The 24,482-nt window shown below is 42.4% G+C and overlaps 13 protein-coding genes across 13 annotated transcripts; 11 read left to right on the forward strand and 2 right to left on the reverse strand.

The window, feature by feature from the left end:
• Positions 1 to 147: 147 nt before the first annotated feature.
• On the reverse strand, positions 148 to 3,402 carry psmd5 (proteasome 26S subunit, non-ATPase 5). The gene is made up of 10 exons (XM_058059573.2): positions 3,134 to 3,402; positions 2,743 to 2,887; positions 2,563 to 2,676; positions 2,376 to 2,504; positions 2,203 to 2,312; positions 1,538 to 1,680; positions 1,277 to 1,468; positions 942 to 1,051; positions 719 to 859; positions 148 to 653 (listed from the first exon to the last, which is right to left on the reverse strand). The coding sequence occupies exons 1-10, from the start codon at positions 3,307 to 3,309 to the stop codon at positions 396 to 398; spliced, it is 1,518 nt and encodes a 505-aa protein (XP_057915556.2). The 5' UTR covers positions 3,310 to 3,402; the 3' UTR covers positions 148 to 395.
• An 83-nt stretch (positions 3,403 to 3,485) lies between these two features.
• b3galt9 (beta-1,3-galactosyltransferase 9) lies at positions 3,486 to 4,985 on the forward strand. The gene is made up of 2 exons (XM_078794389.1): positions 3,486 to 3,735; positions 3,802 to 4,985. Exons 1-2 carry the CDS (start codon positions 3,730 to 3,732, stop codon positions 4,885 to 4,887), a joined length of 1,092 nt encoding a protein of 363 aa, XP_078650515.1. The 5' UTR covers positions 3,486 to 3,729; the 3' UTR covers positions 4,888 to 4,985.
• Positions 4,986 to 5,993: 1,008 nt separating this feature from the next.
• LOC131112457 (histone H4) lies at positions 5,994 to 6,599 on the forward strand. Its single transcript, XM_058064178.2, has one exon. The coding sequence runs from the start codon at positions 6,018 to 6,020 to the stop codon at positions 6,327 to 6,329; it is 312 nt and encodes a 103-aa protein (XP_057920161.1). The 5' UTR covers positions 5,994 to 6,017; the 3' UTR covers positions 6,330 to 6,599.
• Positions 6,600 to 6,871: 272 nt separating this feature from the next.
• Positions 6,872 to 7,736, forward strand: LOC131112425 (histone H2B-like). The gene has a single exon (XM_058064176.2). The coding sequence runs from the start codon at positions 6,891 to 6,893 to the stop codon at positions 7,263 to 7,265; it is 375 nt and encodes a 124-aa protein (XP_057920159.2). The 5' UTR covers positions 6,872 to 6,890; the 3' UTR covers positions 7,266 to 7,736.
• Positions 7,737 to 7,940: 204 nt separating this feature from the next.
• LOC131112393 (histone H2A) lies at positions 7,941 to 8,884 on the forward strand. Its single transcript, XM_058064173.2, has one exon. The coding sequence runs from the start codon at positions 7,950 to 7,952 to the stop codon at positions 8,331 to 8,333; it is 384 nt and encodes a 127-aa protein (XP_057920156.1). The 5' UTR covers positions 7,941 to 7,949; the 3' UTR covers positions 8,334 to 8,884.
• Positions 8,885 to 9,755: 871 nt separating this feature from the next.
• LOC131112441 (histone H4) lies at positions 9,756 to 10,083 on the forward strand. Its single transcript, XM_058064177.2, has one exon. It carries the CDS (start codon positions 9,756 to 9,758, stop codon positions 10,065 to 10,067), a length of 312 nt encoding a protein of 103 aa, XP_057920160.1. The 3' UTR covers positions 10,068 to 10,083.
• Positions 10,084 to 10,754: 671 nt separating this feature from the next.
• On the forward strand, positions 10,755 to 11,165 carry LOC131112409 (histone H2B-like). The gene has a single exon (XM_078794390.1). It carries the CDS (start codon positions 10,788 to 10,790, stop codon positions 11,160 to 11,162), a length of 375 nt encoding a protein of 124 aa, XP_078650516.1. The 5' UTR covers positions 10,755 to 10,787; the 3' UTR covers positions 11,163 to 11,165.
• A 1,520-nt stretch (positions 11,166 to 12,685) lies between these two features.
• LOC131112489 (histone H2A) lies at positions 12,686 to 13,476 on the forward strand. The gene has a single exon (XM_078794270.1). The coding sequence runs from the start codon at positions 12,703 to 12,705 to the stop codon at positions 13,084 to 13,086; it is 384 nt and encodes a 127-aa protein (XP_078650396.1). The 5' UTR covers positions 12,686 to 12,702; the 3' UTR covers positions 13,087 to 13,476.
• Positions 13,477 to 15,093: 1,617 nt separating this feature from the next.
• On the forward strand, positions 15,094 to 15,421 carry LOC144901143 (histone H4). Its single transcript, XM_078794272.1, has one exon. The coding sequence runs from the start codon at positions 15,094 to 15,096 to the stop codon at positions 15,403 to 15,405; it is 312 nt and encodes a 103-aa protein (XP_078650398.1). The 3' UTR covers positions 15,406 to 15,421.
• Positions 15,422 to 15,871: 450 nt separating this feature from the next.
• LOC131112361 (histone H2B-like) lies at positions 15,872 to 16,626 on the forward strand. Its single transcript, XM_058064171.2, has one exon. It carries the CDS (start codon positions 16,098 to 16,100, stop codon positions 16,470 to 16,472), a length of 375 nt encoding a protein of 124 aa, XP_057920154.2. The 5' UTR covers positions 15,872 to 16,097; the 3' UTR covers positions 16,473 to 16,626.
• Positions 16,627 to 17,230: 604 nt separating this feature from the next.
• On the forward strand, positions 17,231 to 17,686 carry LOC131112377 (histone H3). Its single transcript, XM_058064172.2, has one exon. It carries the CDS (start codon positions 17,234 to 17,236, stop codon positions 17,642 to 17,644), a length of 411 nt encoding a protein of 136 aa, XP_057920155.1. The 5' UTR covers positions 17,231 to 17,233; the 3' UTR covers positions 17,645 to 17,686.
• A 640-nt stretch (positions 17,687 to 18,326) lies between these two features.
• On the forward strand, positions 18,327 to 18,789 carry LOC144901142 (histone H2A). Its single transcript, XM_078794271.1, has one exon. The coding sequence runs from the start codon at positions 18,327 to 18,329 to the stop codon at positions 18,708 to 18,710; it is 384 nt and encodes a 127-aa protein (XP_078650397.1). The 3' UTR covers positions 18,711 to 18,789.
• Positions 18,790 to 19,441: 652 nt separating this feature from the next.
• LOC131112473 (histone H4) lies at positions 19,442 to 19,756 on the reverse strand. The gene has a single exon (XM_058064179.2). The coding sequence runs from the start codon at positions 19,754 to 19,756 to the stop codon at positions 19,445 to 19,447; it is 312 nt and encodes a 103-aa protein (XP_057920162.1). The 3' UTR covers positions 19,442 to 19,444.
• Positions 19,757 to 24,482: the final 4,726 nt, after the last annotated feature.

Below are 24,482 nucleotides of genomic sequence, written 5' to 3' on the forward strand. Positions count from 1 at the left end.
GCTAAATATAGACTTGTAAAATCCGTTTTCACTCCTCTTATGGCCATTTTGGAGGTTAAACGGGCTAAAACAGCAAATGAAAATACTCTCAGAACAAATTCAACATAAATATGACACACATTTTGAATAACAATGGAAAAACAGCAATTATGTTAAGTAAGCAAACATCTTCTCTTTAATCAGTGCCTCAAACATTTGCAGAACTGGGTGTGGTATCTTTCTGACCAATGTTACTTGTTTAATCAGTTTGTTTGTGGATGAGTTGACTTTCGATTGGAAATAAGTTGTATGACTTTGTCATGTATCATTAAAGCGATTTGGTCTATTACAACATGGCACAATGTGCGAACCCACTTGTATGTAAACATCCTTGCATAAATGAAGCCAAGTCAGTCTCAGTCTGCTCCCTCTGTGCCCACTGCGGCCACCGCCGACACGTAGTAAGGTCCCTCTTTCAGGTAAGCCTTTAGGGAGATGTAATTTTGTGTGCCCAGTATCTCTGCTGCGGTCGAAGAAGTCACAAGGGACCTCACAAGTTCAAACTTTGCATCTTTGGCCTCTTTGCTTTGACCCGTGGAACGATCCAAAACAAATTCCATGAAACCGGGTGTGGCCACCATTAACCTCTGACCCCACGGTTGAGTGGCAATGGCCTGGGGGGGAAGAGAGAAAAAAAAGATGAGAATAAGTTTAGTGGAAAAGCGGCGGAGGCACTCACGGTGAAGACCCGCAGGGCACCGCAGTGCAGCTCTGGGAATGGCTGAGTGCTGATGTTGTGAATCATCTCAATGGGCTGTTTGGACAAAAGGCGGAACCACGACTCTGTGAGAGCCAGCAGGTCTTCCGTCTGCTGCTCCGGCTGGATGGGAACATCAGCAAAAAACTTTTACAATACTTGAAAACAATCAAACTATAGCGTTCTTATTTAGAGACAGACACACCTGCAGAGTGAGGAGTTGCGATATGGCCTCCAAACTGCGCACTCTGAGCTCTGTAGCAGCGGAGGTGGCAAGCTGGCTCATGCTTAACAATACCGACTTAAATTTGTCTCCTGCAATTAGAGAATAAAGTTCATTTTTGTCGATGCTGAATTGTAATGCATTGGTCTGTCAGACAAGATAGGAAAGTGCAACCTTGTACTTCATTTTTCATTGCCAGTTAGTAATGGTGAAATGCTACTTTAAAATTGTGTTTGCCTGCACAGTCAATAATAACGGCAGGATTTTCACCTTGAAACACGTTATTACGATTATGACTGCCATTATTTCTTATCTACCTGTTTTTTGTAGGACTTGCTTCCCTTCCACGGTGGAACCGAGTAATCCCAAAGTGTCCATGGCAACCCCGACCATCACGGGGTCGTCATCCAACGCCATCTCAAACACTTTGTTCTGGAACACTGGGTAGGTTTCACAAACCTGTTGGGGACTATCCATGATGGCCAAATTGCCAAAGAACTTCACCAAACCTGGAGGTAAATATGGAGTAAACAACTAAGAACTGCAATGGCAATAATTCATAACAATTGGCTGCAGACCTGGAAGATACAAGGAGAAGAAGGGATCCGTTTCTGCTCCTTTGATCATGTTGGAAATCTTGTCCATTATACCCTGCTGGGCCAAGTACTGTCGGCCATGTTGACTGTGGGCAACGGATGTTACCATCTCAATTGCTGTGGCCCTTCAAAAAAAAGGTTACAACATTAGTTTGGCATCAATTTCACTAATTTTGTTTTGGATTATTACATTTTCCTCCTGAGAATTCACCATCTAAAAAGCAACTTTTTTTTTTAACTGAGGCAACATTTTTGACCATTTTATGCGACTGCATTTAATGCAGAAGTGAGCTAACCACATTAGCCAGCATATTTGGGAGCATTGCTCGCATAACATTTATTATCACCTCGTACTTCGGTATGTGACAAAAAACAAGTAAAGCAGGAAGTGAACAAATGTAACAGCTACTGATTGTAAAAGTACCAGATGGAGGGGTAGGATTTAATAAGCTTTGCTTCTTCCTACTCCTTTTGGACATGTGGAACTGGGAACTGATTATGGGATGCACTCAATTGTATTCCGATTCATGTTCAAATGAAATTAAACCATTACCATTATGTGGATTATTACAGACAGGTTTCAGGAATTGAGGGACCTCATATTGGTTATGTCTACTCCGTATTCATAACACAACAGACTTTATTACCTGATCAAAACATCGTCTCCTGTCAGTTCCCCGAGCAACTGAGACATTATCCCACTGTTGGCGCAGTAACCAAGGGAAATTGGAGACATGGAAGAAATTCCTACAACCAGCTGACAAAATAAAGAAACATGATAAATAATACAAGTGATAGTTACTCTAAAAGACAATCTTACCTCATATATTCTGTATCTGATTATGTCGCTCCTGGCCATCACGTCCTTTAGAACGTCCAGTAAGTCGCTCTGGAACAGTTTGTCCAAACCAGGTTTGGAGTGACTCAGCTTAGACAAGGACTGGATGGCCTGCAAAACACAATTGCTGTAAAGAATGCACACATTACAAATAACAAGGCTTGTTTACCTGTTTGGCTACAGTCATGTTCTCTTCTGCAATGCAGTGGATCACCGATGGAAGAATGTGCTGGCTGTTCAGGATTTGGGTGACGGCGTCAGGGTGCTCCATCATTCTACCAACCTGGTAGAAAAGGATAGGTTAGAGTGCTGGTTTTATCGGTGTATGCACAGCCTGTCAGCAGGTTACCTGGGTCAGAGCCAGTATCTTTACAGTACTGCTGGGATGTGTCAGACCCGCCTGCAGCTCCGCCATGTAGTTCTGGGCGACGTACAAAGGGCTGCAGGCCATTAAGATGCGTTCCAGGATGTCCACACACAGCTCGACCTGATCCCTGTCAATACAGATGCTGTCAATACAGTCAGTGAACTCTATACTACTGAGCAAAGTACTGTTTTATAGACAACTATTAACGAGAAGTATATAATATCACCCACACAGGTGTAATGGTAGCACACAAACAAGTCGACACATAATTTTAGAATCTGATTATAATAGCAATTACTTTGTGTCAGAATATACTGAATGGAAAGCGTGACTCAGCAGATATCATTACAGGAAAAAAAAGCGGCAAGCCAACCTTTCATTGGAGTTCAACAAAGAGAAGATCACATCGAAACGATGCCCGCTAATAAACTCCGTCAAAGAGCTGACGGGTATCGATAAAAGTGCAGTTTTCAGACACTGCAGCTCTTCGATCGGGTCTTCAACGCCGGAGATTTCCTCCAGCAAACTCTCGATGGAGGCAGCCATCATTGGCACTGTTTACATGAGAACCTACATTAGCTAGCAGCCAACAGTGTAGCTTAGCTTCCTACAAACCGGAGCTATTCTTCTTCATTACCGTTTGACGGTTGCATGACGGACACCCTAGTAAGTTATTGCCACCTGCTGGTCAATTCTTTGCATTGCATCTAAACTGGTTCTCTCCATAATGAATGAATGAATGAATATTTTGAACAATTGTAAGTGAGTTACAGTATCCCTTAACTTTGTATTTATACCACCGCATCAGATTTTGTAGTCTCATTCATATTTTATGTGTAAAACTGTCCTCCTCATGTGACATGCTGCTCAGGTTTCAGAGAAGAAAGTGGAGACACCGTCTGTCAACTTGTATTCTTCGAGGTTCTAAGTCGCTGCTGCACCTTGAGAAAGAAGAACATTATTCAAGACATGCAGGTAAAGTGCTAACTGTTAAAAATATAGACCTCCAGTGATTGTAACCTGCTTTTATTTATGTTCCAGTGCTTTCTGTTCAAGCTAACTACGCACCAGTGGTGCTTCCTTCTCTTCAATGTGCTGCTTTTTCATGCACTGTTATTTGGCGCCGACTTTGTGGAGGAGTATCTTCTTCAGTCTACACCTGGACTCTACATCGAAGGCCAGGTTCTGGATGTAAGGGAGAAAGCGAGGAAGTTGGATCTTAGCAACATCAGGGAGAATGTATCCCAAGCCTACCCAATCTCCAACTGTGATGCCTGCACAGCATCTGACATCTTCCTGCTTGCTGTGATCTTCAGCTCGCCTCTTAATATTTCCCAAAGAGATGCGATCAGGAGGACGTGGGCCAATCAAACGCGAGTGCAAGGTGTTTCATTGCGGGTTCTTTTCTTCATAAGCTCAGCTGACACTTCTTCTCTGCGTGATTCTCTTATGGTAGAGTCTAGCATCCACAAGGACATGATCCAAGTCCTGGCAGTGACTGACTCACCCATGCATGACCCAATAGAAAGAACCGTGCTGGCGCTCCGCTGGGTCATCACCTTCTGTCCCAGGGCACGCTTTGTTCTCCTGACGCACGACAACGTGTTTGTGAACCTCCCTGCCATTGGAGGTTACCTGCTAGGTTTACACAAGCACCCTGAGGACCTCTATCTGGGACGTGTGATCCAGGGTGAGTTCCCCAACAGGAAGCCCTCCAGCCCTGGCTACATTCCTCCAGGGCTCTACCCCGGCAAGTACTTGCCTAACTACTGCGATGGGACATCCTACGTTCTGTCCCAAGACGTGGTCCGAAAAGTGTACGTCGCATCCGCATCGGTCCGTGCGCTTGTGTCCGCTGATGTCTTTCTCGGTTTTTGTGCTCAGAAAGCTGGCGTGGTGCCGACCCACAGCGCTCGCTTCTCAGGACAGAAACACATCCACTATAATGCTTGCTGTTATGGTTACATGTTCAGCTCAGCAGAGATGACGAAGCAGGAGCTAGAGAGGGTGTGGTCGGACCTGGGGCGGAAGACTGATGGGAAGTGCTCCATTTTCCAGACCTACTATGGCCTTGTGACCTGCAAGGCACTCACATACCTTGATACGTTGTCTCTCCGCAACTCCTAAGTGCAATACAACACAATGCAAAATAGACACATTTACTTTACTTGGGGCTTGCTTGAATGTTATATGCATGGTATGGCCTGAAGCATGGGTTCCTATTAAAGTGCAAGTTTCAAGTTTGGGTGTCACTTTTGTTGTCATGGCAACAAAGCCTGTTACCAAATTAAATACGACTCTTCCCTCCCCTTCGGGACCTATCCGGTGATATAACACTTGTTGGGGTTCTTTGCAAGGTAAGGGCTGAAGGGGGTTTGAAATCCAGTGTCCCGTTTTCAACAATTATGTAGCCTTGGTTACACAAAATGTAAAAAATATAAATAATACATTACGTATGATGATCTACTGCATACTATGGATACATGAATATTTGTAGCAGTTGTGCTGCTGTTTTTAATCATACAGACCTGCTATTTGATTCAAGCTGGAGCATAACCACACACCACTGATCCACTTAGGGTAAAGGGTACCGCCCAGAATAGAATAACAGAATAGGCACTTCCTGGTTTGAAAATTCCTCTTCCTTTTCAAAAAGCTCAAAACTTTTAAAAACAGTAAAATACCTGATAAAGTGTGAAGAGGCCTTGGCACACAAGTGTAAAAAGAAGCGATATAGCTTTTGTAATTTATTATTTTATTTAACCACTTACCTGCGCTATAATAATGATAATGCACAAAAATGCATCAACAATAGTCAACATATTAAATAAACATCACCCTGTGGGTCAATCAAAACTACTACTAAGTACTAATATATTTGTAAAGGAATAATTTTTACATACAATATAAAATTATGAGGTTACTGGTGAATGTATAGGTTAACTGACATTCATATAGTCACTGTGGAAATAATTTGATAGTTTAAATTACTACTCTTATTACAATTTATGAAATGTGTTATTATAGTAGAACAACAGCAAATAGAGACAAAAGCGTAGCAATAAACATGTGATAAAGGTTAAAACGCAAGGAATGCAGCAAAATGGAGGGAAAGCATTCTGTCGGGGGAGGAGTCCAGCCAGCATTGACGTCATCTGTCCTCTTTCAGGTCCGCTGTATTGTAATAAGAAAGGCTACTCGTGGCATCGGTTTCTAACCAACGGTGGTTAACTCGTTCGTGAAGTAATTTTGAAACCATGTCTGGCAGAGGAAAGGGAGGTAAAGGATTGGGGAAAGGAGGCGCCAAGCGTCACCGTAAAGTTCTCCGTGATAACATCCAGGGTATCACCAAGCCTGCTATCCGCCGTCTGGCTCGCCGTGGTGGTGTGAAGCGCATCTCCGGTCTGATCTACGAGGAGACTCGCGGTGTGCTTAAAGTGTTCCTGGAGAACGTCATTCGTGATGCCGTCACCTACACTGAGCACGCCAAGAGGAAGACCGTGACCGCCATGGATGTGGTGTACGCCCTTAAGCGACAAGGCCGTACTCTGTACGGTTTTGGAGGCTAAATACTTGCATTGTACAACGAAAAACAAAGGTCCTTTTCAGGACCACACACGTTTTCTACTGAAAGCTTGCATTCCTTTGTGTGTGTGTGTGTGTGTGTGTGTGTGTGTAATACTACCACAATACATTATATCAGGTATAGTAACTCCCATTGCGGATTAAATTAGTTAATTATAAACATAATGAGTAGAACGATGATGCAAACCAGAATGAATCATGACTGACTAAGCATTGTAAACACCAAGACGTGATTTTATGTATCTAACTGTAGCCAAGTGTCCTTCAGGGTACACTAATTAATCTCAAAATGAAAAGATTAAACAAAAATGCTTGTTCGAGTCCTGTGAATCATTAATTCACATGCTGCAGCACGTTCCAACAAAGGTCTTGTCACGTGACGCTGAGCGTTACAGTAGCGCGCTTTTGGAGCCCCTCCCATCCAGAACAGTGTCAGCCAATCCAAATAAAGCGTCAGCGCATTAAAATTTGCATGAGGCCAATATAAATACAGTGCCCCGCTTTCTACCGGGTCATTCGTCTGTGATAGCGTCGAACTCTCAAGAATGCCTGAACCAGCGAAGTCTGCGCCCAAGAAGGGCTCCAAGAAAGCCGTCACCAAGGCCGCCGGCAAGGGGAACAAGAAGAGGAGGAGCCGCAGGAAGGAGAGCTATGCCATCTACGTGTACAAGGTGCTCAAGCAGGTGCACCCTGATACTGGTATTTCTTCCAAGGCCATGAGCATCATGAACTCCTTCGTCAACGACATCTTCGAGCGCATCGCGTCTGAGGCATCTCGTCTGGCTCACTACAACAAACGCTCCACCATCACATCCAGGGAGATCCAGACTGCTGTCCGCCTTCTGCTTCCCGGTGAGCTGGCCAAGCACGCCGTGTCTGAGGGCACCAAGGCTGTCACCAAGTACACCAGCTCCAAGTAAATTGCTACTGTAGCAACCCCCAACGGCTCTTTTAAGAGCCACACAAATTTACCTCAAAGATCATCTTCCTTACAAACCATGTGGAATGAAAAGTATTATGACTCAACGCAAGACAGTCACCTGGAAATAAACCGTTTTATGACTGTTTTGCATATGTGTTTTATGGTTACATGCTCACCATTGAAGACCTTGTCTTCTAAAATTTCTACAACGGTCTGAACAAATATACTGCCCTTCTTTGTAAGGTCCCTTTCTACTGCCTTACAGTAGATGGCTAATATACAAATATAAATACCATTACTTAATTCAATAAAAAGTGCACACATTTAAAGTCTCTTGATGTTATGCAATTAATGGATACACAGTATAATTAACCAGCACAAGTGAGTGTTTATTGTACATGTGAAAAAGGACTTTGTTATACAGGCACAGATCACCTAAATGTAACGGACATTACACAAAACATTTAATTAAAACGGGAATACGTCACAATGTCTATACAGACGGCATTTTCTGTTTTTTATTGTCAAATGTTCACAAGCAAATGGCTTATGATGCTCTTTACTGATTGGTCAACCACTTCCCCGCTTCAGCGAGCCAATCAATGAGCAGCTAGCAAACTATTAATTCGCTGCTCACATCCTCCCCTGTCAATTGTGTCAAAGACCCTCATTAGCAGCAAATATGTCTGGACGTGGTAAAACCGGTGGCAAGGCGAGAGCCAAGGCCAAGACCCGCTCTTCTCGTGCTGGGCTACAGTTCCCAGTGGGTCGTGTCCACCGTCTGCTTCGCAAAGGTAACTATGCTGAGCGTGTAGGCGCCGGTGCCCCAGTGTACCTGGCCGCCGTGCTGGAGTACCTCACTGCTGAGATCCTGGAGTTGGCCGGAAACGCAGCCCGCGACAACAAGAAGACCAGAATCATCCCACGTCATCTGCAGTTGGCCGTCCGCAATGACGAGGAGCTCAACAAACTCCTTGGTGGTGTGACCATCGCTCAGGGTGGTGTCTTGCCCAACATCCAGGCTGTGCTTCTGCCCAAGAAGACTGAGAAACCCGCCAAGAAGTAAACCGCTTCTGTGAACAGTCTGCCCCCCCCCCAAAGGCTCTTTTAAGAGCCACACACTCGTCTCGTAAAGAGAAAATTTCTGATTTCGCCCACTAGAACCTGCCTCTGAGTCAGTATATGCTGTTTTAAGTTCCTACCTAGCCACATGTAATTTAATGAGGCGGAACTCATTGTCGGTAAAAATATTTGTTTCCGCACGTACATGTCTCATCGTTACACCCATGGAAAATAAGCTCCGCTGTTTGCCACAGTATTGTGAGCTCAAAGGCTAATAGGTGCCAAAAGACATCTATAATTCCCTCCTAAGGCATGTATACAGCCATTAAGGTGCAGTATATGTGTTTTGTATTATTTTCGTTTCAGTCTTAGTGTTAGTTGACAGTTTGCTGTACCATCTAAGGCTAATTATGCATCGTGTTGCACATGTGATGGTTGTTTGTTAATGGAAATATTTCTATGTAATGTGACAAGTTTATCTGCACTACTGTAAATAGAAAAAGCTAAAGAAAACGAATTTGGCGACATATGTTTTTGTATGATTGTGTACTATATGACCAGTTGTTTATTGTATTTTGTATCTGTTTGAACCCCTTTCAGATTTCACGTTGTTTGTTTGGAATAAATCCATCAGTAAACTCAAGAACGAGTTGCTGTCTGTCGTTGCACATACGAGGGAGTTACACCCACCAAATTGCTCATTACATATTTTCACAGATTAAAAAACACGATTGTGACTTCTACCATTACTAGAGCACTGTAGACATTAAATAATGCACCCATTCTTTGTTTACACCCGATTAATGTGCAGGGCTGGAGCCTCAGTTGCTGCCTCTTGTGTCAGGAAGTTGTTGAGCCACTGACAAGTGGAAGTGGGGGGGTTTGTATGGGGCTGTAGCATTAAACGCAGAACTAATGTTTTCAAACATGGCATGCAAGCAAACTAGTCAGCCTCCAGTTTATTTATTTTAAACTTAAAGGTTTCAAATGGAGTTCGGAAGACAAAAATAAGACGCCAAACATTACTTTTCACCGTACCACGTGAAACATAGAATGGCTGACATAATGCGACGCTAATGTAATGTAAGGCAATGTCTCATTGATGTTTTGTGTTATATATGCCTCGGTCGTGGTTAGAATATAACATATGGCTTGTATTGCATTTTTATGGACTAATGATGGGCCATAGTCAAACACAAACAGCAACCATTCATTCAATAAACATTTTAATAAAAGAAACTTGGCAGTGTCAGGAATCCAATTGCATGCAACCACCAACCATTCATCATTTCAATCCAAGGGGGAAGGGTCACTTTAAGTGAAGGACCGCCCAGTTTCTGTCTTCTCTTAGGTCCGCAAATATGCAATAACAACGCCGCTCAGGCGGTCTAAGTGACATTCAAAAACTTTTTATCAAATAGTAAAGATGTCTGGCAGAGGAAAGGGAGGCAAAGGTCTTGGTAAAGGAGGCGCCAAGCGTCACCGTAAAGTTCTCCGTGATAACATCCAGGGTATCACCAAGCCAGCTATTCGTCGTCTGGCTCGCCGTGGTGGCGTCAAGCGTATCTCTGGTCTGATCTACGAGGAGACTCGCGGTGTGCTTAAGGTGTTCCTGGAGAACGTCATCCGTGATGCCGTCACCTACACTGAGCACGCCAAGAGGAAGACTGTGACCGCCATGGATGTGGTGTACGCCCTTAAGAGACAAGGACGTACTCTGTACGGTTTTGGAGGCTAAATACTTACATTGTACAACGAAAACAAAGGTCCTTTTCAGGACCACACACCATTTCTACCGAAAGCTTATTCCATTTTGTATAATATTGTACCAAAACCGTTGTAACAGGCATATTAGTCCCCAATGAGAACCTTTTGATATATTCCCCGCGATAGTATGAAAATGTAGCTCGTAGTTGTGCTCCATTACAGTTCATGGCGGGTCGTGACTACCACGCATTGATCTATTTACAGCTCAACCATGACTGCGACATTGTAATTGCAGTTGAGAACAGAGGACTAATTGAGAACCATTCCCGCTTTCCAACAATAAAGATACTTTGATGAGTTGGGTACAATTAGTCTAAGCGCTATTCGCTGCACACATGTAAGTTATCATCACACAGTTAAGACATGGGCTGGATCGTGTGCGCATTAGTGTTTTGTGAATTAAAATGGTTACTTTGAGGACATTTTTGTCATAATTTGCTTTTATAAATTCATCATAGTTTAGTCATTGTCATTATTAGCATGCTTTCAAAACTGCAGCACATTTCGATTAACTGCCACATCACGTGGTGCACTTCCATGCCTTGTTACTTGAGTGCTTTACCAGAGATGGATGGTTTCAACCAATCAGAGAAGGGCGTGGGCACAACGTAATTTGCATGAAGCTTGTATAAGAGCACAGTCTGCCCGTAGACACAATCACTTCTGTCAGAACACAGCGGTATAAGCAACGATGCCTGAACCAGCAAAGTCCGCGCCCAAGAAGGGTTCCAAGAAAGCCGTTACCAAAGCCGCCGGCAAGGGGAACAAGAAGAGGAGGAGCCGCAGGAAGGAGAGCTATGCCATCTACGTGTACAAGGTGCTCAAGCAGGTGCACCCTGATACTGGTATTTCTTCCAAGGCCATGAGCATCATGAACTCCTTCGTCAACGACATCTTCGAGCGCATCGCATCTGAGGCATCTCGTCTGGCTCACTACAACAAACGCTCCACCATCACATCCAGGGAGATCCAGACCGCCGTTCGTCTTCTGCTTCCCGGTGAGCTGGCCAAGCACGCCGTGTCTGAGGGCACCAAGGCTGTCACCAAGTACACCAGCTCAAAGTAAATTGCTACTGTAGCAACCCCCCAACGGCTCTTTTAAGAGCCACACAACTCCTCTCAAGAGCATGATTCGTAATGGAACCACAATTAAATACATTTCAACTGTCATAAAAATATCATTGTGTATGATATTACATACAGTGACAAGTTTCAGCCCTGCATTTAGTGGTGAGATCATGTGCTCATTACAGGTTTGTCTTAAGCGCCATGGAGCACAACTACCAAGTGGCAAAATTATCTATACATAATTTACTATGCCTTTAAGTTCATCCTGTTGGATGTCACCAAGTACACCAGCTCCAAGTAAATTGCTACTGTAGCTACCCCCAACTTTTAAAAGCCACACACTTATTTTTTTACCTTAAAGACAATCATCCTTAGAAATAATCTCCATAAACAGAGAGTGACTTGGCCCCAACACATGACCTTTACCTGAAAATACACAATCATCCTTTCAAATCATTTACCTAAAAACCAAATGTAACAGAGTGACATGACTTGACACAAGACCATCACCTTTTTAAAGGAAATACACATCTTTACAGTGGTCTGAATAAATGTGCAGATGTTCCTTCTTTTGGAGAGACAATCTTAGAGTAGATGGTAGAAACTAGACTTGAATGTCATGTTTCATTTAATGCCAGACCATGACAAATGTATGCAATACAAGTCTGATTCAGGTACATCTGAAGCATCGCTATATTTACTGCTGTTAGCAAAATGCTTTATTCAAAATAGGCTCCTTAATGTGAAGGTTAAGGCAAAAGTGCCTTTGAAGCAACCCTGGAACCCAAGAAGGGAAAAAAGGTGGTCAAGTTAAAGCATTACTCTGTCCAAGATACATACATAACATACTTTTATTTTATTCATGTAAAACAATTGTCCTCAAACGACAGCAAGTGCGTCACATCCAGAACACCAAAGCTTAGACTGAACGGTATACATTATTTAGGTGATGTTTGGAGCACCAAATGAAAATCTTAGGTGGGTCTGATGTGACTAGAGGACCGACTATTGAGGACCACTGTAACATATATTCGTAAAAATTAGCTTTTTATAAAACTATTCCATCAGGCTTGGGAACAATATTGAAGACCCCTGGGCCATACATTTATAGGTAACATTAGTAGCTTAACGTGACATCAATAGCTGAGAACAAACTTGAATTGTGCACTGCTGTGTTACATTAGTGTACACAAAGCAGGATGAGGAGGGTCAAATGGGACAGACAATAAAAAAAACATTGAGTTCATATAATGATATGAATATAATATAATTTCCATCTTTTTGTGTTGAGGGTGTAAATATTTTGCACATTATTTGGCGGTAAGACAAAGAACATAATTATTTTTAAAGAATTGTCAGTGCAATAAATCGCACAATATAGTGCATAAAAGAAACAAAGAAAGAAGGTCTTTGCTGATTGGTCAACTCATTTCCCGCTTCAGCTAGCCAATCATTGAGCGGCAAGCGTGTGTATAAAGTCATTGCTGCGGTTCGACCTGGTCATCGTGTTCGATAATCTCGACTCTTATAAAGTAAACATGTCTGGACGTGGCAAAACTGGCGGCAAAGCAAGAGCCAAGGCTAAGACCCGCTCTTCCCGTGCTGGGCTCCAGTTCCCTGTGGGTCGTGTCCACCGTCTGCTTCGCAAAGGTAACTACGCTGAGCGTGTCGGCGCCGGTGCCCCAGTGTATCTGGCCGCCGTGCTGGAGTATCTCACGGCTGAGATCCTGGAGTTGGCTGGAAACGCAGCCCGCGACAACAAGAAGACCAGGATCATCCCACGTCATCTGCAGTTGGCCGTCCGCAATGACGAGGAGCTCAACAAACTCCTTGGTGGAGTGACCATCGCTCAGGGTGGTGTCTTGCCGAACATCCAGGCTGTTCTTCTGCCCAAGAAGACTGAGAAACCTGCCAAGAAGTAAACCGGTTTTCTTGGACACAAAACCCGCAAAGGCTCTTTTAAGAGCCACACACTTTTCTGAAAGGGCTTGTTTTTCTACTCAATGTGCTGCATCTTCATACATTACACCATTCTAAAAACAGCAATTTTGAGCCATGCAGTATCAAGAGTGTGTTTTACAGTGATTAAAATACCAGAATCAGATTTTGAAAAAACAAATTCACAAAATAACACTCATCACCACCTCTTACACTTCTACATAATATTGTAGACATGACACATTGGCATTAATAAAGTTCAATGTGGCTTGCTCATATGGTGCTGATGCAGCCTATTTATTACATTTTGTTTACTTGACTGTTACTATGTTGGATATCCAGTTGAACTTGGATACTTGCCTCTCTCCAACAATACTGCTACCTTTATTTAAATCACATTGTGCACTGTTTATGCCCAGGCTATGAGATCTATGAAGTGACATTAGACGGCCACCGCTTTAACAATACCGTAGCAATCTACCAAGCTTACCAGTTGTCCTCCAATTTATTTGTTTTAAATAGGTTTGAAACTGACTGATGAAGGACAAAGCAAGAAGCCGGAGATTTTGTTTCTCTGTCATATTGAACTGCAAGTTAAGTTAATGTAATTAAAGTGATGTTACTGATGCTTGGTGAACAGAATACAGCATATGAATTATTATTTTTTTTACTAACAATAGGCCATTGTCAACCACAAGACTGACCATTTGTGACTTATTTTTTAAATGTAGCAAGATGGGACTGTATAGCCTATAGCAGAGGTAGGGAACCTATGGCTCGGGAGCCAGGTAGGGCTCTTTTGATGACTGTATCTGGCTCTCAAGCATTTCTTACTACAATAAAAATTTATTTTTGCTAACATTTTAAAGTAAACCATCACAGAAATGACTGTTAAAAATAATATTCAAAATCAACAACTTTCTTATGCATTTTAATTCGTCCATCTATATTCTGCTGCAATACGGCCCACCATATCTATCTTTCCTGATGATATTTTCCAGGTCAAACACCAAAACTTGATTATTACTGGGTAATGCTGTAGTCTACCTCGGTCATTGAGATGTCAAAAAAACATGTAAATGTAAACGTTCCTCCTTTAGTCAAATAACTAAAGCTGCAGAACCAAGCCTTCTGATGAAGATGGCCAAAAGAATGAACTACGTCTATGGAGTACGGTGCAAAACTATGCAGCAGCAGAAGTTGTATTAATGGCAACAAGTATTTGATTTATTATTAGACACTGCGCTGCTCACGAAAGTGTGCTGGCCACACCCCATTGGCGTGGGGTTGTGTGCCTGGTCTACGTAATTAGAGCACATTATCTAAAACTTACATAAAAATGCACACATTTTATTGCATTCAATGTTTAAAAAAATGTATATGGCTCTCACAGATACACATTTTAAAATATCTGGCCTTCATGGCTCTCTTCGCAAAAAGGTTCCCGACCCCTGGCCTATAGTAACAACATGATCTAATGTGTGTGTGCCTGCCCCATGGACATGTATGTGAACGCCAGTTATTTTATTTGGGATGATCTAAACTTTCCTTCATAATTATGATAAATAGATATATTTTTGGGGAAAGCTGTTCTGTTAAACCACTATTGGTAACATGCTAACCAATGGTGGCGTTCCTATATTTTGGGGTTTCAAAAAATATATAATAGAGTACTATGACAAGTATGTCACACAAAATGTATTTGGTGCCCGACTACTGAATTGGAACTCCCAACATTTAAATTAAAAAATGAAATGTACAAATATACATTTTGTTATTTCCAATCGTTACTACATAGTTTCGCTTAAATTTGGTTTTAAAATAAATGAAAGACTGTAACTCTTGCTATTGAGGTAACGGGGGAAGGGCTTCTCATCGAAGAAACGCCCACTCAGATTACGTTACCTCGCCTCTCTTAGGTCCGCAGGCATACAATATAAATGCCACTCAGCTTGACTGTCATTATTCCTTGTTAACACGGCAAGAATAAAATGTCTGGAAGAGGAAAGGGAGGTAAAGGTCTTGGTAAAGGAGGCGCCAAGCGTCATCGCAAAGTTCTTCGTGACAACATCCAGGGTATCACTAAGCCTGCTATACGCCGTCTGGCTCGCCGTGGTGGCGTCAAGCGAATTTCTGGCTTGATCTACGAGGAGACTCGCGGTGTGCTTAAAGTGTTCCTGGAGAACGTCATCCGTGATGCCGTCACCTACACTGAGCACGCCAAGAGGAAGACCGTGACCGCCATGGATGTGGTGTACGCCCTTAAGAGACAAGGACGTACTCTGTACGGTTTCGGAGGCTAGACTACATTAATTTCCAATTGACTACAAACGGTCCTTTTAAGGACCACACACTAGCACTTTACTGAGCGTCTGTTCCGTTTAACCTACAAAGTTCATACACATGCACTGAAAATATTATAGAATGTAACAGACATTTGTAGAGGAGTTAGGTTTGATATACATATGTATATATATGTATGTGCAATCTGCTTAGTGATCAGCAGTATACTCAAATAGTTATATGTACAAATGTCATAGCAATTTTACAGTACAGGCCTTCATCAAATCATATAAAGGTTTCTGGGTTTTACAATTTGCATTAGCTTTATAAAACTTCCTCTCAATGTGGGGAAATGACATTGGTGTATTTGTAGTATGTTACCCACAAAACGAACAGCTAGTTATGCCTTACATGTAAAAAAAAAGTCTACGGTAGTACATTTTAGGTTACTCCTGAAATATATCTCGCGTATCTCTAACTTCTTGTAGTAGTCGTATGCATGCTTACAAATATAAAATGTAAATTGAAAGCGTAGCGTAATTCAAAATACTGTTACGTGATGCTGAATGCTGGAATCGCGCGCCTTTTTTCTGAGCCTGTTGTGGTGTGTTAGCCAATGACAAGAAGGCGTTGGCGCAGTATTATTTGCATGAAGGTGCTATATAAGCACTGGCTTCTCCCTGAGTTTGGTTAGTTGTATCGAGAGATAACCATGCCTGAGCCAGCCAAGTCCGCGCCCAAGAAGGGCTCCAAGAAAGCCGTCACCAAGGCCGCCGGCAAGGGGAACAAGAAGAGGAGGAGCCGCAGGAAGGAGAGCTATGCCATTTACGTGTACAAGGTGCTGAAGCAGGTGCACCCTGATACCGGCATTTCTTCCAAGGCCATGAGCATCATGAACTCTTTCGTCAACGACATCTTCGAGCGTATCGCATCTGAGGCATCTCGTCTGGCTCACTACAACAAACGCTCCACCATCACATCCAGGGAGATCCAGACCGCTGTCCGTCTTCTGCTTCCCGGTGAGCTGGCCAAGCACGCCGTGTCTGAGGGCACCAAGGCTGTCACCAAGTACACCAGCTCAAAGTAAATTGCTACTGTAGCAACCCCCCCCCAACGGCTCTTTTAAGAGCCACACAACTCCTCTCAAGAGCATGATTACCTATGATGTAGATTCGTAATAGAATCACAAACGAATACATCTCAACTGTCACCAAAATATCATTGTCATATACAGTGACAAGTTTGTGAGATCAAATGTGCTAATTACAGGTTTGTCTTTAGGGCCAAAGTGACAAAATGATCTATACATATTTACTATGCCTTTAAATTCATCCTGTTGGAACCACTCTGTAAAATACTCTTAATATATGAAAATTGTCTCACAAATCTCACATTGATACATTTTATAGATGATCCAACGTTAATGTACTCGCACCTGTGATGTTTCAACATTGCAATTAAATGTCTCCTATCTTTAAGAACATATAAAATGTTAACCATATGTATTTGCTTCGATGTGTGACTCTTTAGTCACATTTAATGGAAAAAAGCTAAACTGTATTATGTGTATTCTTGTTAAATAAGCCTCGTTGCATTAAAAATACGATATAGTTTAATTTCACTAAATCTACGGTGGTGTGTGGACTCTCAGCTCCCATATCGACAGCAAAATGGTTGGTTGACACGAGACAGTTCTTGTTAATGATTGGCTCAATTCAAATTTGTCTTCTCCAATAGTTGTTCAGCTACAGCGCGTGTAGCTCTGAAATTGACCAATCAGTGATGGTGTCTGCAAATAAAACCCGCTGAGCGCCGTCATGTTCCCTATTCGCTTCATTACAAGTCGAAATGGCAAGAACCAAGCAGACAGCCCGTAAATCCACTGGTGGCAAAGCGCCCAGGAAGCAGCTGGCCACCAAGGCAGCTCGTAAGAGCGCCCCTGCTACCGGTGGAGTTAAAAAGCCTCACCGTTATAGGCCTGGTACCGTGGCCCTGAGGGAAATCCGTCGCTACCAGAAGTCAACAGAGTTGCTCATTCGCAAACTCCCGTTTCAGCGGCTGGTGAGAGAAATTGCTCAAGATTTCAAGACTGATCTGCGCTTCCAGAGCTCGGCTGTAATGGCTCTACAGGAGGCTAGCGAGGCTTACCTGGTGGGCCTGTTTGAGGACACTAACCTCTGCGCTATCCATGCTAAGAGAGTTACCATCATGCCCAAAGACATCCAGTTGGCTCGCAGAATCCGGGGAGAGAGGGCTTAAGTTTTCTCTTCCCAACCTTAAAGGCTCTTTTAAGAGCCACCACACTCTCCACTAAATGAGTCAGTCCTTTACTTACAACTAATATTGTTGTTGTACTGCATATCTTCTCGGTCATCGAACACAATCTTTTGTTCTCATTAAGCAGTTATCTTGGAAACCACGTGGGGGGGTTGTTTGGTATAAAATATACCATACAATTCAAAAGGGTGGGAAAAACATTTAAATATAATTTCTCACATCATTATAGTTACACTGTATATATGGAGAGAGCTTCCACCTTTATGAAACATTTGCATGTTCCATTAATTATTTAACCTTGACATGATTGGGAACGGCATTTAAAGCACACCCATGATGGGTTAATGTCGCCAAACAACGGCTCACTTGGGTTTGCTTTTCATATAGTGCTAATAATGAATATATCATGTAGCATCATGAGAACAAATAAAAAGTAAACGTTGTTAAAAAATTTGAATGTTCACACTATTATACTTAAATGTAAAGGTTCGTTTTATTTTGGAACTTAAGCTTGTGAAATTGTGTATTCAAGCGGCTCTTTTCTGATTGGACAACCGTTTCCCCGCTTCAGCTAGCCAATCAATGAGCAGCAAAAGTGTATTTATACACCTCTTTTCGGCTGTAATGTCTCATTGGTTCTGTATAGACAAACATCTCGACGAACATGTCTGGACGTGGCAAAACCGGCGGCAAAGCCAGAGCGAAGGCCAAGACTCGCTCTTCCCGTGCTGGGCTACAGTTCCCAGTTGGTCGTGTCCACCGTCTGCTCCGCAAAGGTAATTATGCTGAGCGTGTCGGCGCCGGTGCCCCAGTGTACCTGGCCGCCGTGCTGGAGTACCTCACTGCTGAGATCCTGGAGTTGGCTGGAAACGCAGCCCGCGACAACAAGAAGACCAGGATCATCCCACGTCATCTGCAGTTGGCCGTCCGCAATGATGAGGAGCTCAACAAACTTCTTGGTGGAGTGACCATCGCTCAGGGTGGTGTCTTGCCCAACATCCAGGCTGTTCTTCTGCCCAAGAAGACTGAGAAGCCTGCCAAGAAGTAAACCAGTTTTCCTGAAGGCAGACTCCACAAAGGCTCTTCTAAGAGCCACACACTTCTCTCAAAAAGAGCATAATTTCGTTTACAAAGTATTGGCTAATTTAGATGTGTGATATATGGAAGCAAAGTCAACTATTAAGTAATGAAAACTGAAAATTGTAGCACTTCCAAGGGGTGGTTGTGAATATTTAATTTGAATAAAATGTAAGTTTATAGAAATCTATTTTGTAAACAAACCTAATTGAACAATTTAACTATTCATGATGGGAAGTTTGGGTCTTCTTGCTCAACTCCCCTAAAAGATGGATAAATCAGTCCACGACAAATTCTTGTATTTGTATGCATTTTGCCGCTTTTGCTTTTGCCTTGGTGCAAACGGTGAAGCTGGATCTCCAGGTGTGATTTTTAACAATGAAAACTTCCTTACAAGGTTAACAGCAGTAATCACAATGGAACCTTTCCCTCAGCTCCTGAATGTAAACGGTAGCTTATGGTTATGTAAACAGAGGCATTCAGACAAGGATCATCCAATTTAAATAAATAACGTGTTTATTTCTTAATACCAGTAGGCAAGCTGCGTTAATTTAAATTTGTCCATCTTATACTTATGTCTTCATCTTATGTTATCCTTACCCCACCAGTTTATGGTTAATTTATGGTTAAATTGAGTGGAACAGAAGCTCTCAGATGAATGTGTGTGGTCCTGAAAAGGACCGTTGTGATTGAGTTAGTAACTATCTAGCCTCCAAAACCGTACAGAGTACGTCCTTGTCTCTTAAGGGCGTACACCACATCCATGGCGGTCACAGTCTTCCTCTTGGCGTGCTCAGTGTAGGTGACGGCATCACGGATGACGTTCTCCAGGAACACCTTAAGCACACCGCGAGTCTCTTCATAGATCAAACCGGAAATACGCTTGACTCCACCGCGGCGAGCCAGACGACGGATGGCAGGCTTGGTGATACCCTGGATGTTATCACGGAGAACTTTACGGTGACGCTTGGCGCCTCCTTTCCCCAATCCTTTACCTCCCTTTCCTCTTCCAGACATTTTCGATAACTTTCTGTGCTGTAATAAACTGGTCTGCTAAGACACAGTGCAGGGAATTTATTGTGTGACTGCGGACGTAAGAGAGGACAGTTCATGTAATCTGGGCCGGGCGGTTCTTAAAGGCTTCCGGGACTCGTGAGAGAGATGATAATATCAGTTGTGTTATTTTTCCAGTTAATGGTAGGAAAGGCAAGAAAGACACGTAACAATGTTTACTAGTTGCAAATGCCGTCTGTAATGTGACTTTGACAAAGAATATCTACTCTTCAAAAGTCACGTCATTTGCTTTTTTATTGGGCATTTTTTCTTTGCAGTTACTTCACAAACCTCTAGAGAGCAGCAGCGGTTTTCACTTCAGACAGCCTTCTTTCTACAAAAGTGGTGCACTTATTGTGTCATTATGCCGTGAAGCATTTATTATGGATATAAAGAAGTAGAAAAGTAGCAATACCCCTTTGATTTTCCTTTAGCGTTTTTTTGTTGTTGCTTATTGTCGTTTGTAGTCAAATTAAAGAGGCATTGGAGGCTGTTGTACTTTTAGTCTTATCTACACATACCCACCTCCTTCCCCATCACCTGCCCACCCTTCCATTCCATCCCTCACTTCCTTGCTGATGTCCCGAGGGGTCAAGTTTAAAATTCTTGCCAGCTGTAAGCTCTCCATCACTCATCTGCCCACCACACCACCACGGAAGAAGGGGACACGGGGAGAGACATCCATCTTTCGGCTGCCCTTTGTGAATATTTCATAAAAGCTCAGATTGCTAGTTAAAACAGTCATTCCTGCTTTCACAGCAACTATCTGGCCAGGTAAAAATATATCTGATTTTAATTAGTCTATGATATACAGGTGAGAGATTTTGTCATCTGGCAAGTTTGATACGTCTCTTGAAAGTTTGACTAATTGTTTTGACACTGTGAGGCTTAATTGCCACACCTCAGCATTAAAAGTGATTTTATGAGGCCTAGCAGCAGCCTTAAACCCTTACTTTGCATAGTTTAACGACTGTTTGCTTGCATAATGGATGCTACACATCCTCTAATGCAGGGGTGTCAAACTCATGCCACGGAGGGCCGAGACACGACAGGTTCTCTTTCCAGCCGGTCACTAAAGCAGGTGATTTTAATGATGAACCCTCCTTTGGTTTGAAGGAGGGAGCTCGTCAATTAAATCACCTGCAGGAGAAACGGCTTGGAAAAGAAACCTGCAGTGCTTTGGCCCTCTGTCGACACATGTGATCTAATGCATGCATATCATTTTAAAGGCCCGCAGGGTAAAGATAACCTTTTGGGCTACCATTGACCCCACCCTGTCTGCTTTTCACCCTTTATGAGTGCAATATTTTGACCTTCTGGTGTAGTGAAAGCCAATCCATTCATTATATTATTTCATTGAGGATTGTGTAAATTTACCAACATATAGTACAATGTATGTACCATAAGTAATAGACTTGCATATACTTCAATCTGTACAGTACAGAAAAATGAATACATATGATCAGTTTCTCAATAGTATTTCGAATCAGGGTGGGCGTGAAAACATTTCTTTAGCCCAGTGGGGGCGTGACATAAAATAATGCTTTACAGGAATACATTAATGATTCCAAAGCACTGCTGTATACGTCAATAATAATTTCTCAGCTGAATAATTGTCAGTAAAGGTTAATAGAACGGTTAATCGTACAATGACCTCTGGGTGTACTAGACAGCCACGGGTTGGTCGTAGTTCCAAGTGTTGATGCAAGGTGAAAAGCTCCTGTGTGTATGTGATAAGGTCCATATGGATTAATCATTTCCATGTGCGGGCTTCACAGCGTTCGAGTGGTTATCGCGCAGGCCTCACAGCTAGGAGACCCGAGTTCAATCCCACCCTCGGCCATCTCTGTGTGGAGTTTGCATGTTCTCCTCGTGCATGCATGGGTTTTCTCCGGGTACTCCGTTTTCCTCCCACATTCCAGAAACATGCTAGGTTAATTGACGACTCCAAATTGTCCATAGGTATGAATGTGAGTGTGAATGGTTGTTTGTCTATATGTGCCCTGTGATTGGCTGGCCACCAGTCCAGGGTGTAGCCCGCCTCTTGCTCAAAGACAGCTGGGATAGGCTCCAGCACCCCCTGCAACCCTTGTGAGGATAAGCAGTAGAAAATGAATGAATGAATGAATGAATTTCCATGTGCAGCCAATGTTGGTTCATTTTTCCACCAACTCCTCTTGACCAAAATTGTAACTTTTTTTGTTGTATTACTTTTCATACTGCGGACCTTGTTTTTGCTTCCGCCTGCTAATTTTCTTTCCCAGCTATATTCATCTTTGTTTTGAAGATGAATGGTGAAAGAACTGTGCAGATTCCGCATTTTAGGAAAAACAAGCACAGTTAAAAAAAATGAGAATGTACTGTAGATAATAGACTCAAGGTGTGTTTTCACTATCGGGGCTTTTAAAGTTAAAATCTTTTCCCTGCAACCTTGATACAGTGCATCATTCAAAAATGGGCCAAATCATTGGATTCAGTTTGATAATCAACATGAGGGGAAGTTAAATGCAGCTTCCAAGGGAAGCTAAAATTGATCAAATAATCAGTCAAATATGCATTGTTAAATGCGTAGACTCAAAACTGCAATATAAGTGTGCTGGAATGCTTAATTTTTAATGTTGTGTCCCTGAAACAATCTCTTTTTTCGGCAGCAGCATGGACGTTATTTGGCCAATCTCTACTGAAGCTCCAGCTTGGAGCTTGGAGCACATGGAAGCTCACAGCTAGAAAGTAAGAACCTGATTGGATAAACCGGCAAAGAACGTCACTTCCAGGGAAGCTGAGCTTCACCGGAGGTCTATGGAGCAAGCCGCTTGTTGATTTTGACTGACAGCAGCCAGAGGGGTGAGCAGAGTTTTTTTTTCCTCTTTTCACATGTGACTCAAATTGATTGTTTTCAAAAAGCAAGAGAAACATTAAGTTGCTGCAGGGACTTTCCTGACAATACTGCTCTGTATCAACCAACGCCCAAAATCATCTTTGACTGGGTAGGCATCCTCTAAAACAGGGGTCTCAAACTCAGTTTACTTGGGGGCCACTGGAGCTAGGGTCTGGGTGAGACTGGGCCGCATCAGGTTTTCCAAAAAAAAAAAAAAAACGCATTTATTAAAAACAGAAAAATGAATAAACTTTGCTTTGGTTCCGATTTTCTACAAGAAAAGCTCTGATAAAACATTCCACTGTTTTATTTTTGTACACAAAATAAGATGAAAAATAAATAAACAAATCAAGAATAAAAAAAATCAATCAATCAGAAATAAATAAATAAATATAATAATAATAATAATAATAATGAAACAGCAAATAATAAAAACCACATATAGTTGGTGGGTAGACAAATGATTTTTTTCAGATTAAAATGAACAAAGCATTATTAGAGCCCTGTAGACATGACAAAACACGACTATAGTCACATTTATACTCTTTTTATTTACAACATGCTAACTCGCAAACTAGAGAGCTAGCGACCTAAACGGTAGCCTTCAAGTTATTTCCTTTAAACTTAAATAGCCAAAAACTTACCACTTCCACACGGATAGGGAGGATAACTATTAACAGTTATTTAACCTTTAACATGAACATTAATCAAACATAATAATTTTTTTCTGGGTACATGATACCATACAGCATCCATATCAAACTTGCGCGGGCCGCACTAACATTAAACTTTCATATCAAGGCGGGGGCCTCAAACTAGTGTCCTGCGGGCCACATTTGGCCCACGGGCCGCGTGTTTGAGACCACTGCTCTAAAACAATGAGTAGAAATCTGGTATCTTCCGCAAAACAACTGAAGCTCATACTTTAAAAAGCATAATGTCAAAAGCACGGCACTGCAAATAAATGATAACATAGACTATTATTATAGATTATATATGATATATAATAATGCATAAGTGGCATTTGGGGATCTGTAGAATGTGTCTCCAAGGCACAGTTCATACTGTATTTACTGCAGCCATGCAGCAGCGAGACAAAGAATGGTTTATTTACCAGTGATGAAGTCTGTGCTGGCTCCTGGCACCTTGTTATAAAATAGTCCCGAGTGCAGGTTGGAGGCTGGAGTTGGCACGCTTCCTCTCACATTAAAAGGGGCTGACTGAGGAAAGGAAACAAGGATGTGTCTGAGCAGCCCCACTAAGCACCTTTATGGTCAACTACAACTGCGATAGTGAGTCAACAGGCCCAACATCGATGACTTCTGATGTCACATCGCTGTGCAGAAATGCTCCAGAATCGAAGTCACATACTCCATGTTTTCCTTCCATTTCTTTCCTTCACTTTTGCGAACAATAATTTGTTGATGTTGATCTATTGATGACAAAATTCAACATACTGTTGTGGCAAGGACGAGTGACCAGCAAAGGTTTACGTCTCGTTTGGGGCCCCAGGAAACCAAACACGTTAGTACCTACTTTTGCCAATGTCAAAGCGTCACGATCAAGTGGAGCCAAAGGTTCAGTAGGTGAGAGAAGTTACATCTTGAGGTCAGATTTATCTTCAATCAGAGTGCTTTTGTTTTAATGCCACTTTTTCATTATATATTCAGGCCCAAAAGTTCAACTCATTTTTTATTCCAACTTTCCTCAGAGTACCCCATTTCCTGTTTGTCTGACTCCGTCTTGAGTGTTATTTCCCCTACACTCCATTGCAGGAAGTACATGAGGGATTGTCATTGCTTTTTAGTCTCT

Source organism: Doryrhamphus excisus, linkage group LG10, assembly GCF_037039965.1.
Source record: "Doryrhamphus excisus strain RoL-2023G ecotype Guam linkage group LG10, RoL_Dexc_Guam_v1.1, whole genome shotgun sequence".
In the NCBI taxonomy this organism is placed as follows: domain Eukaryota; kingdom Metazoa; phylum Chordata; class Actinopteri; order Syngnathiformes; family Syngnathidae; genus Doryrhamphus; species Doryrhamphus excisus.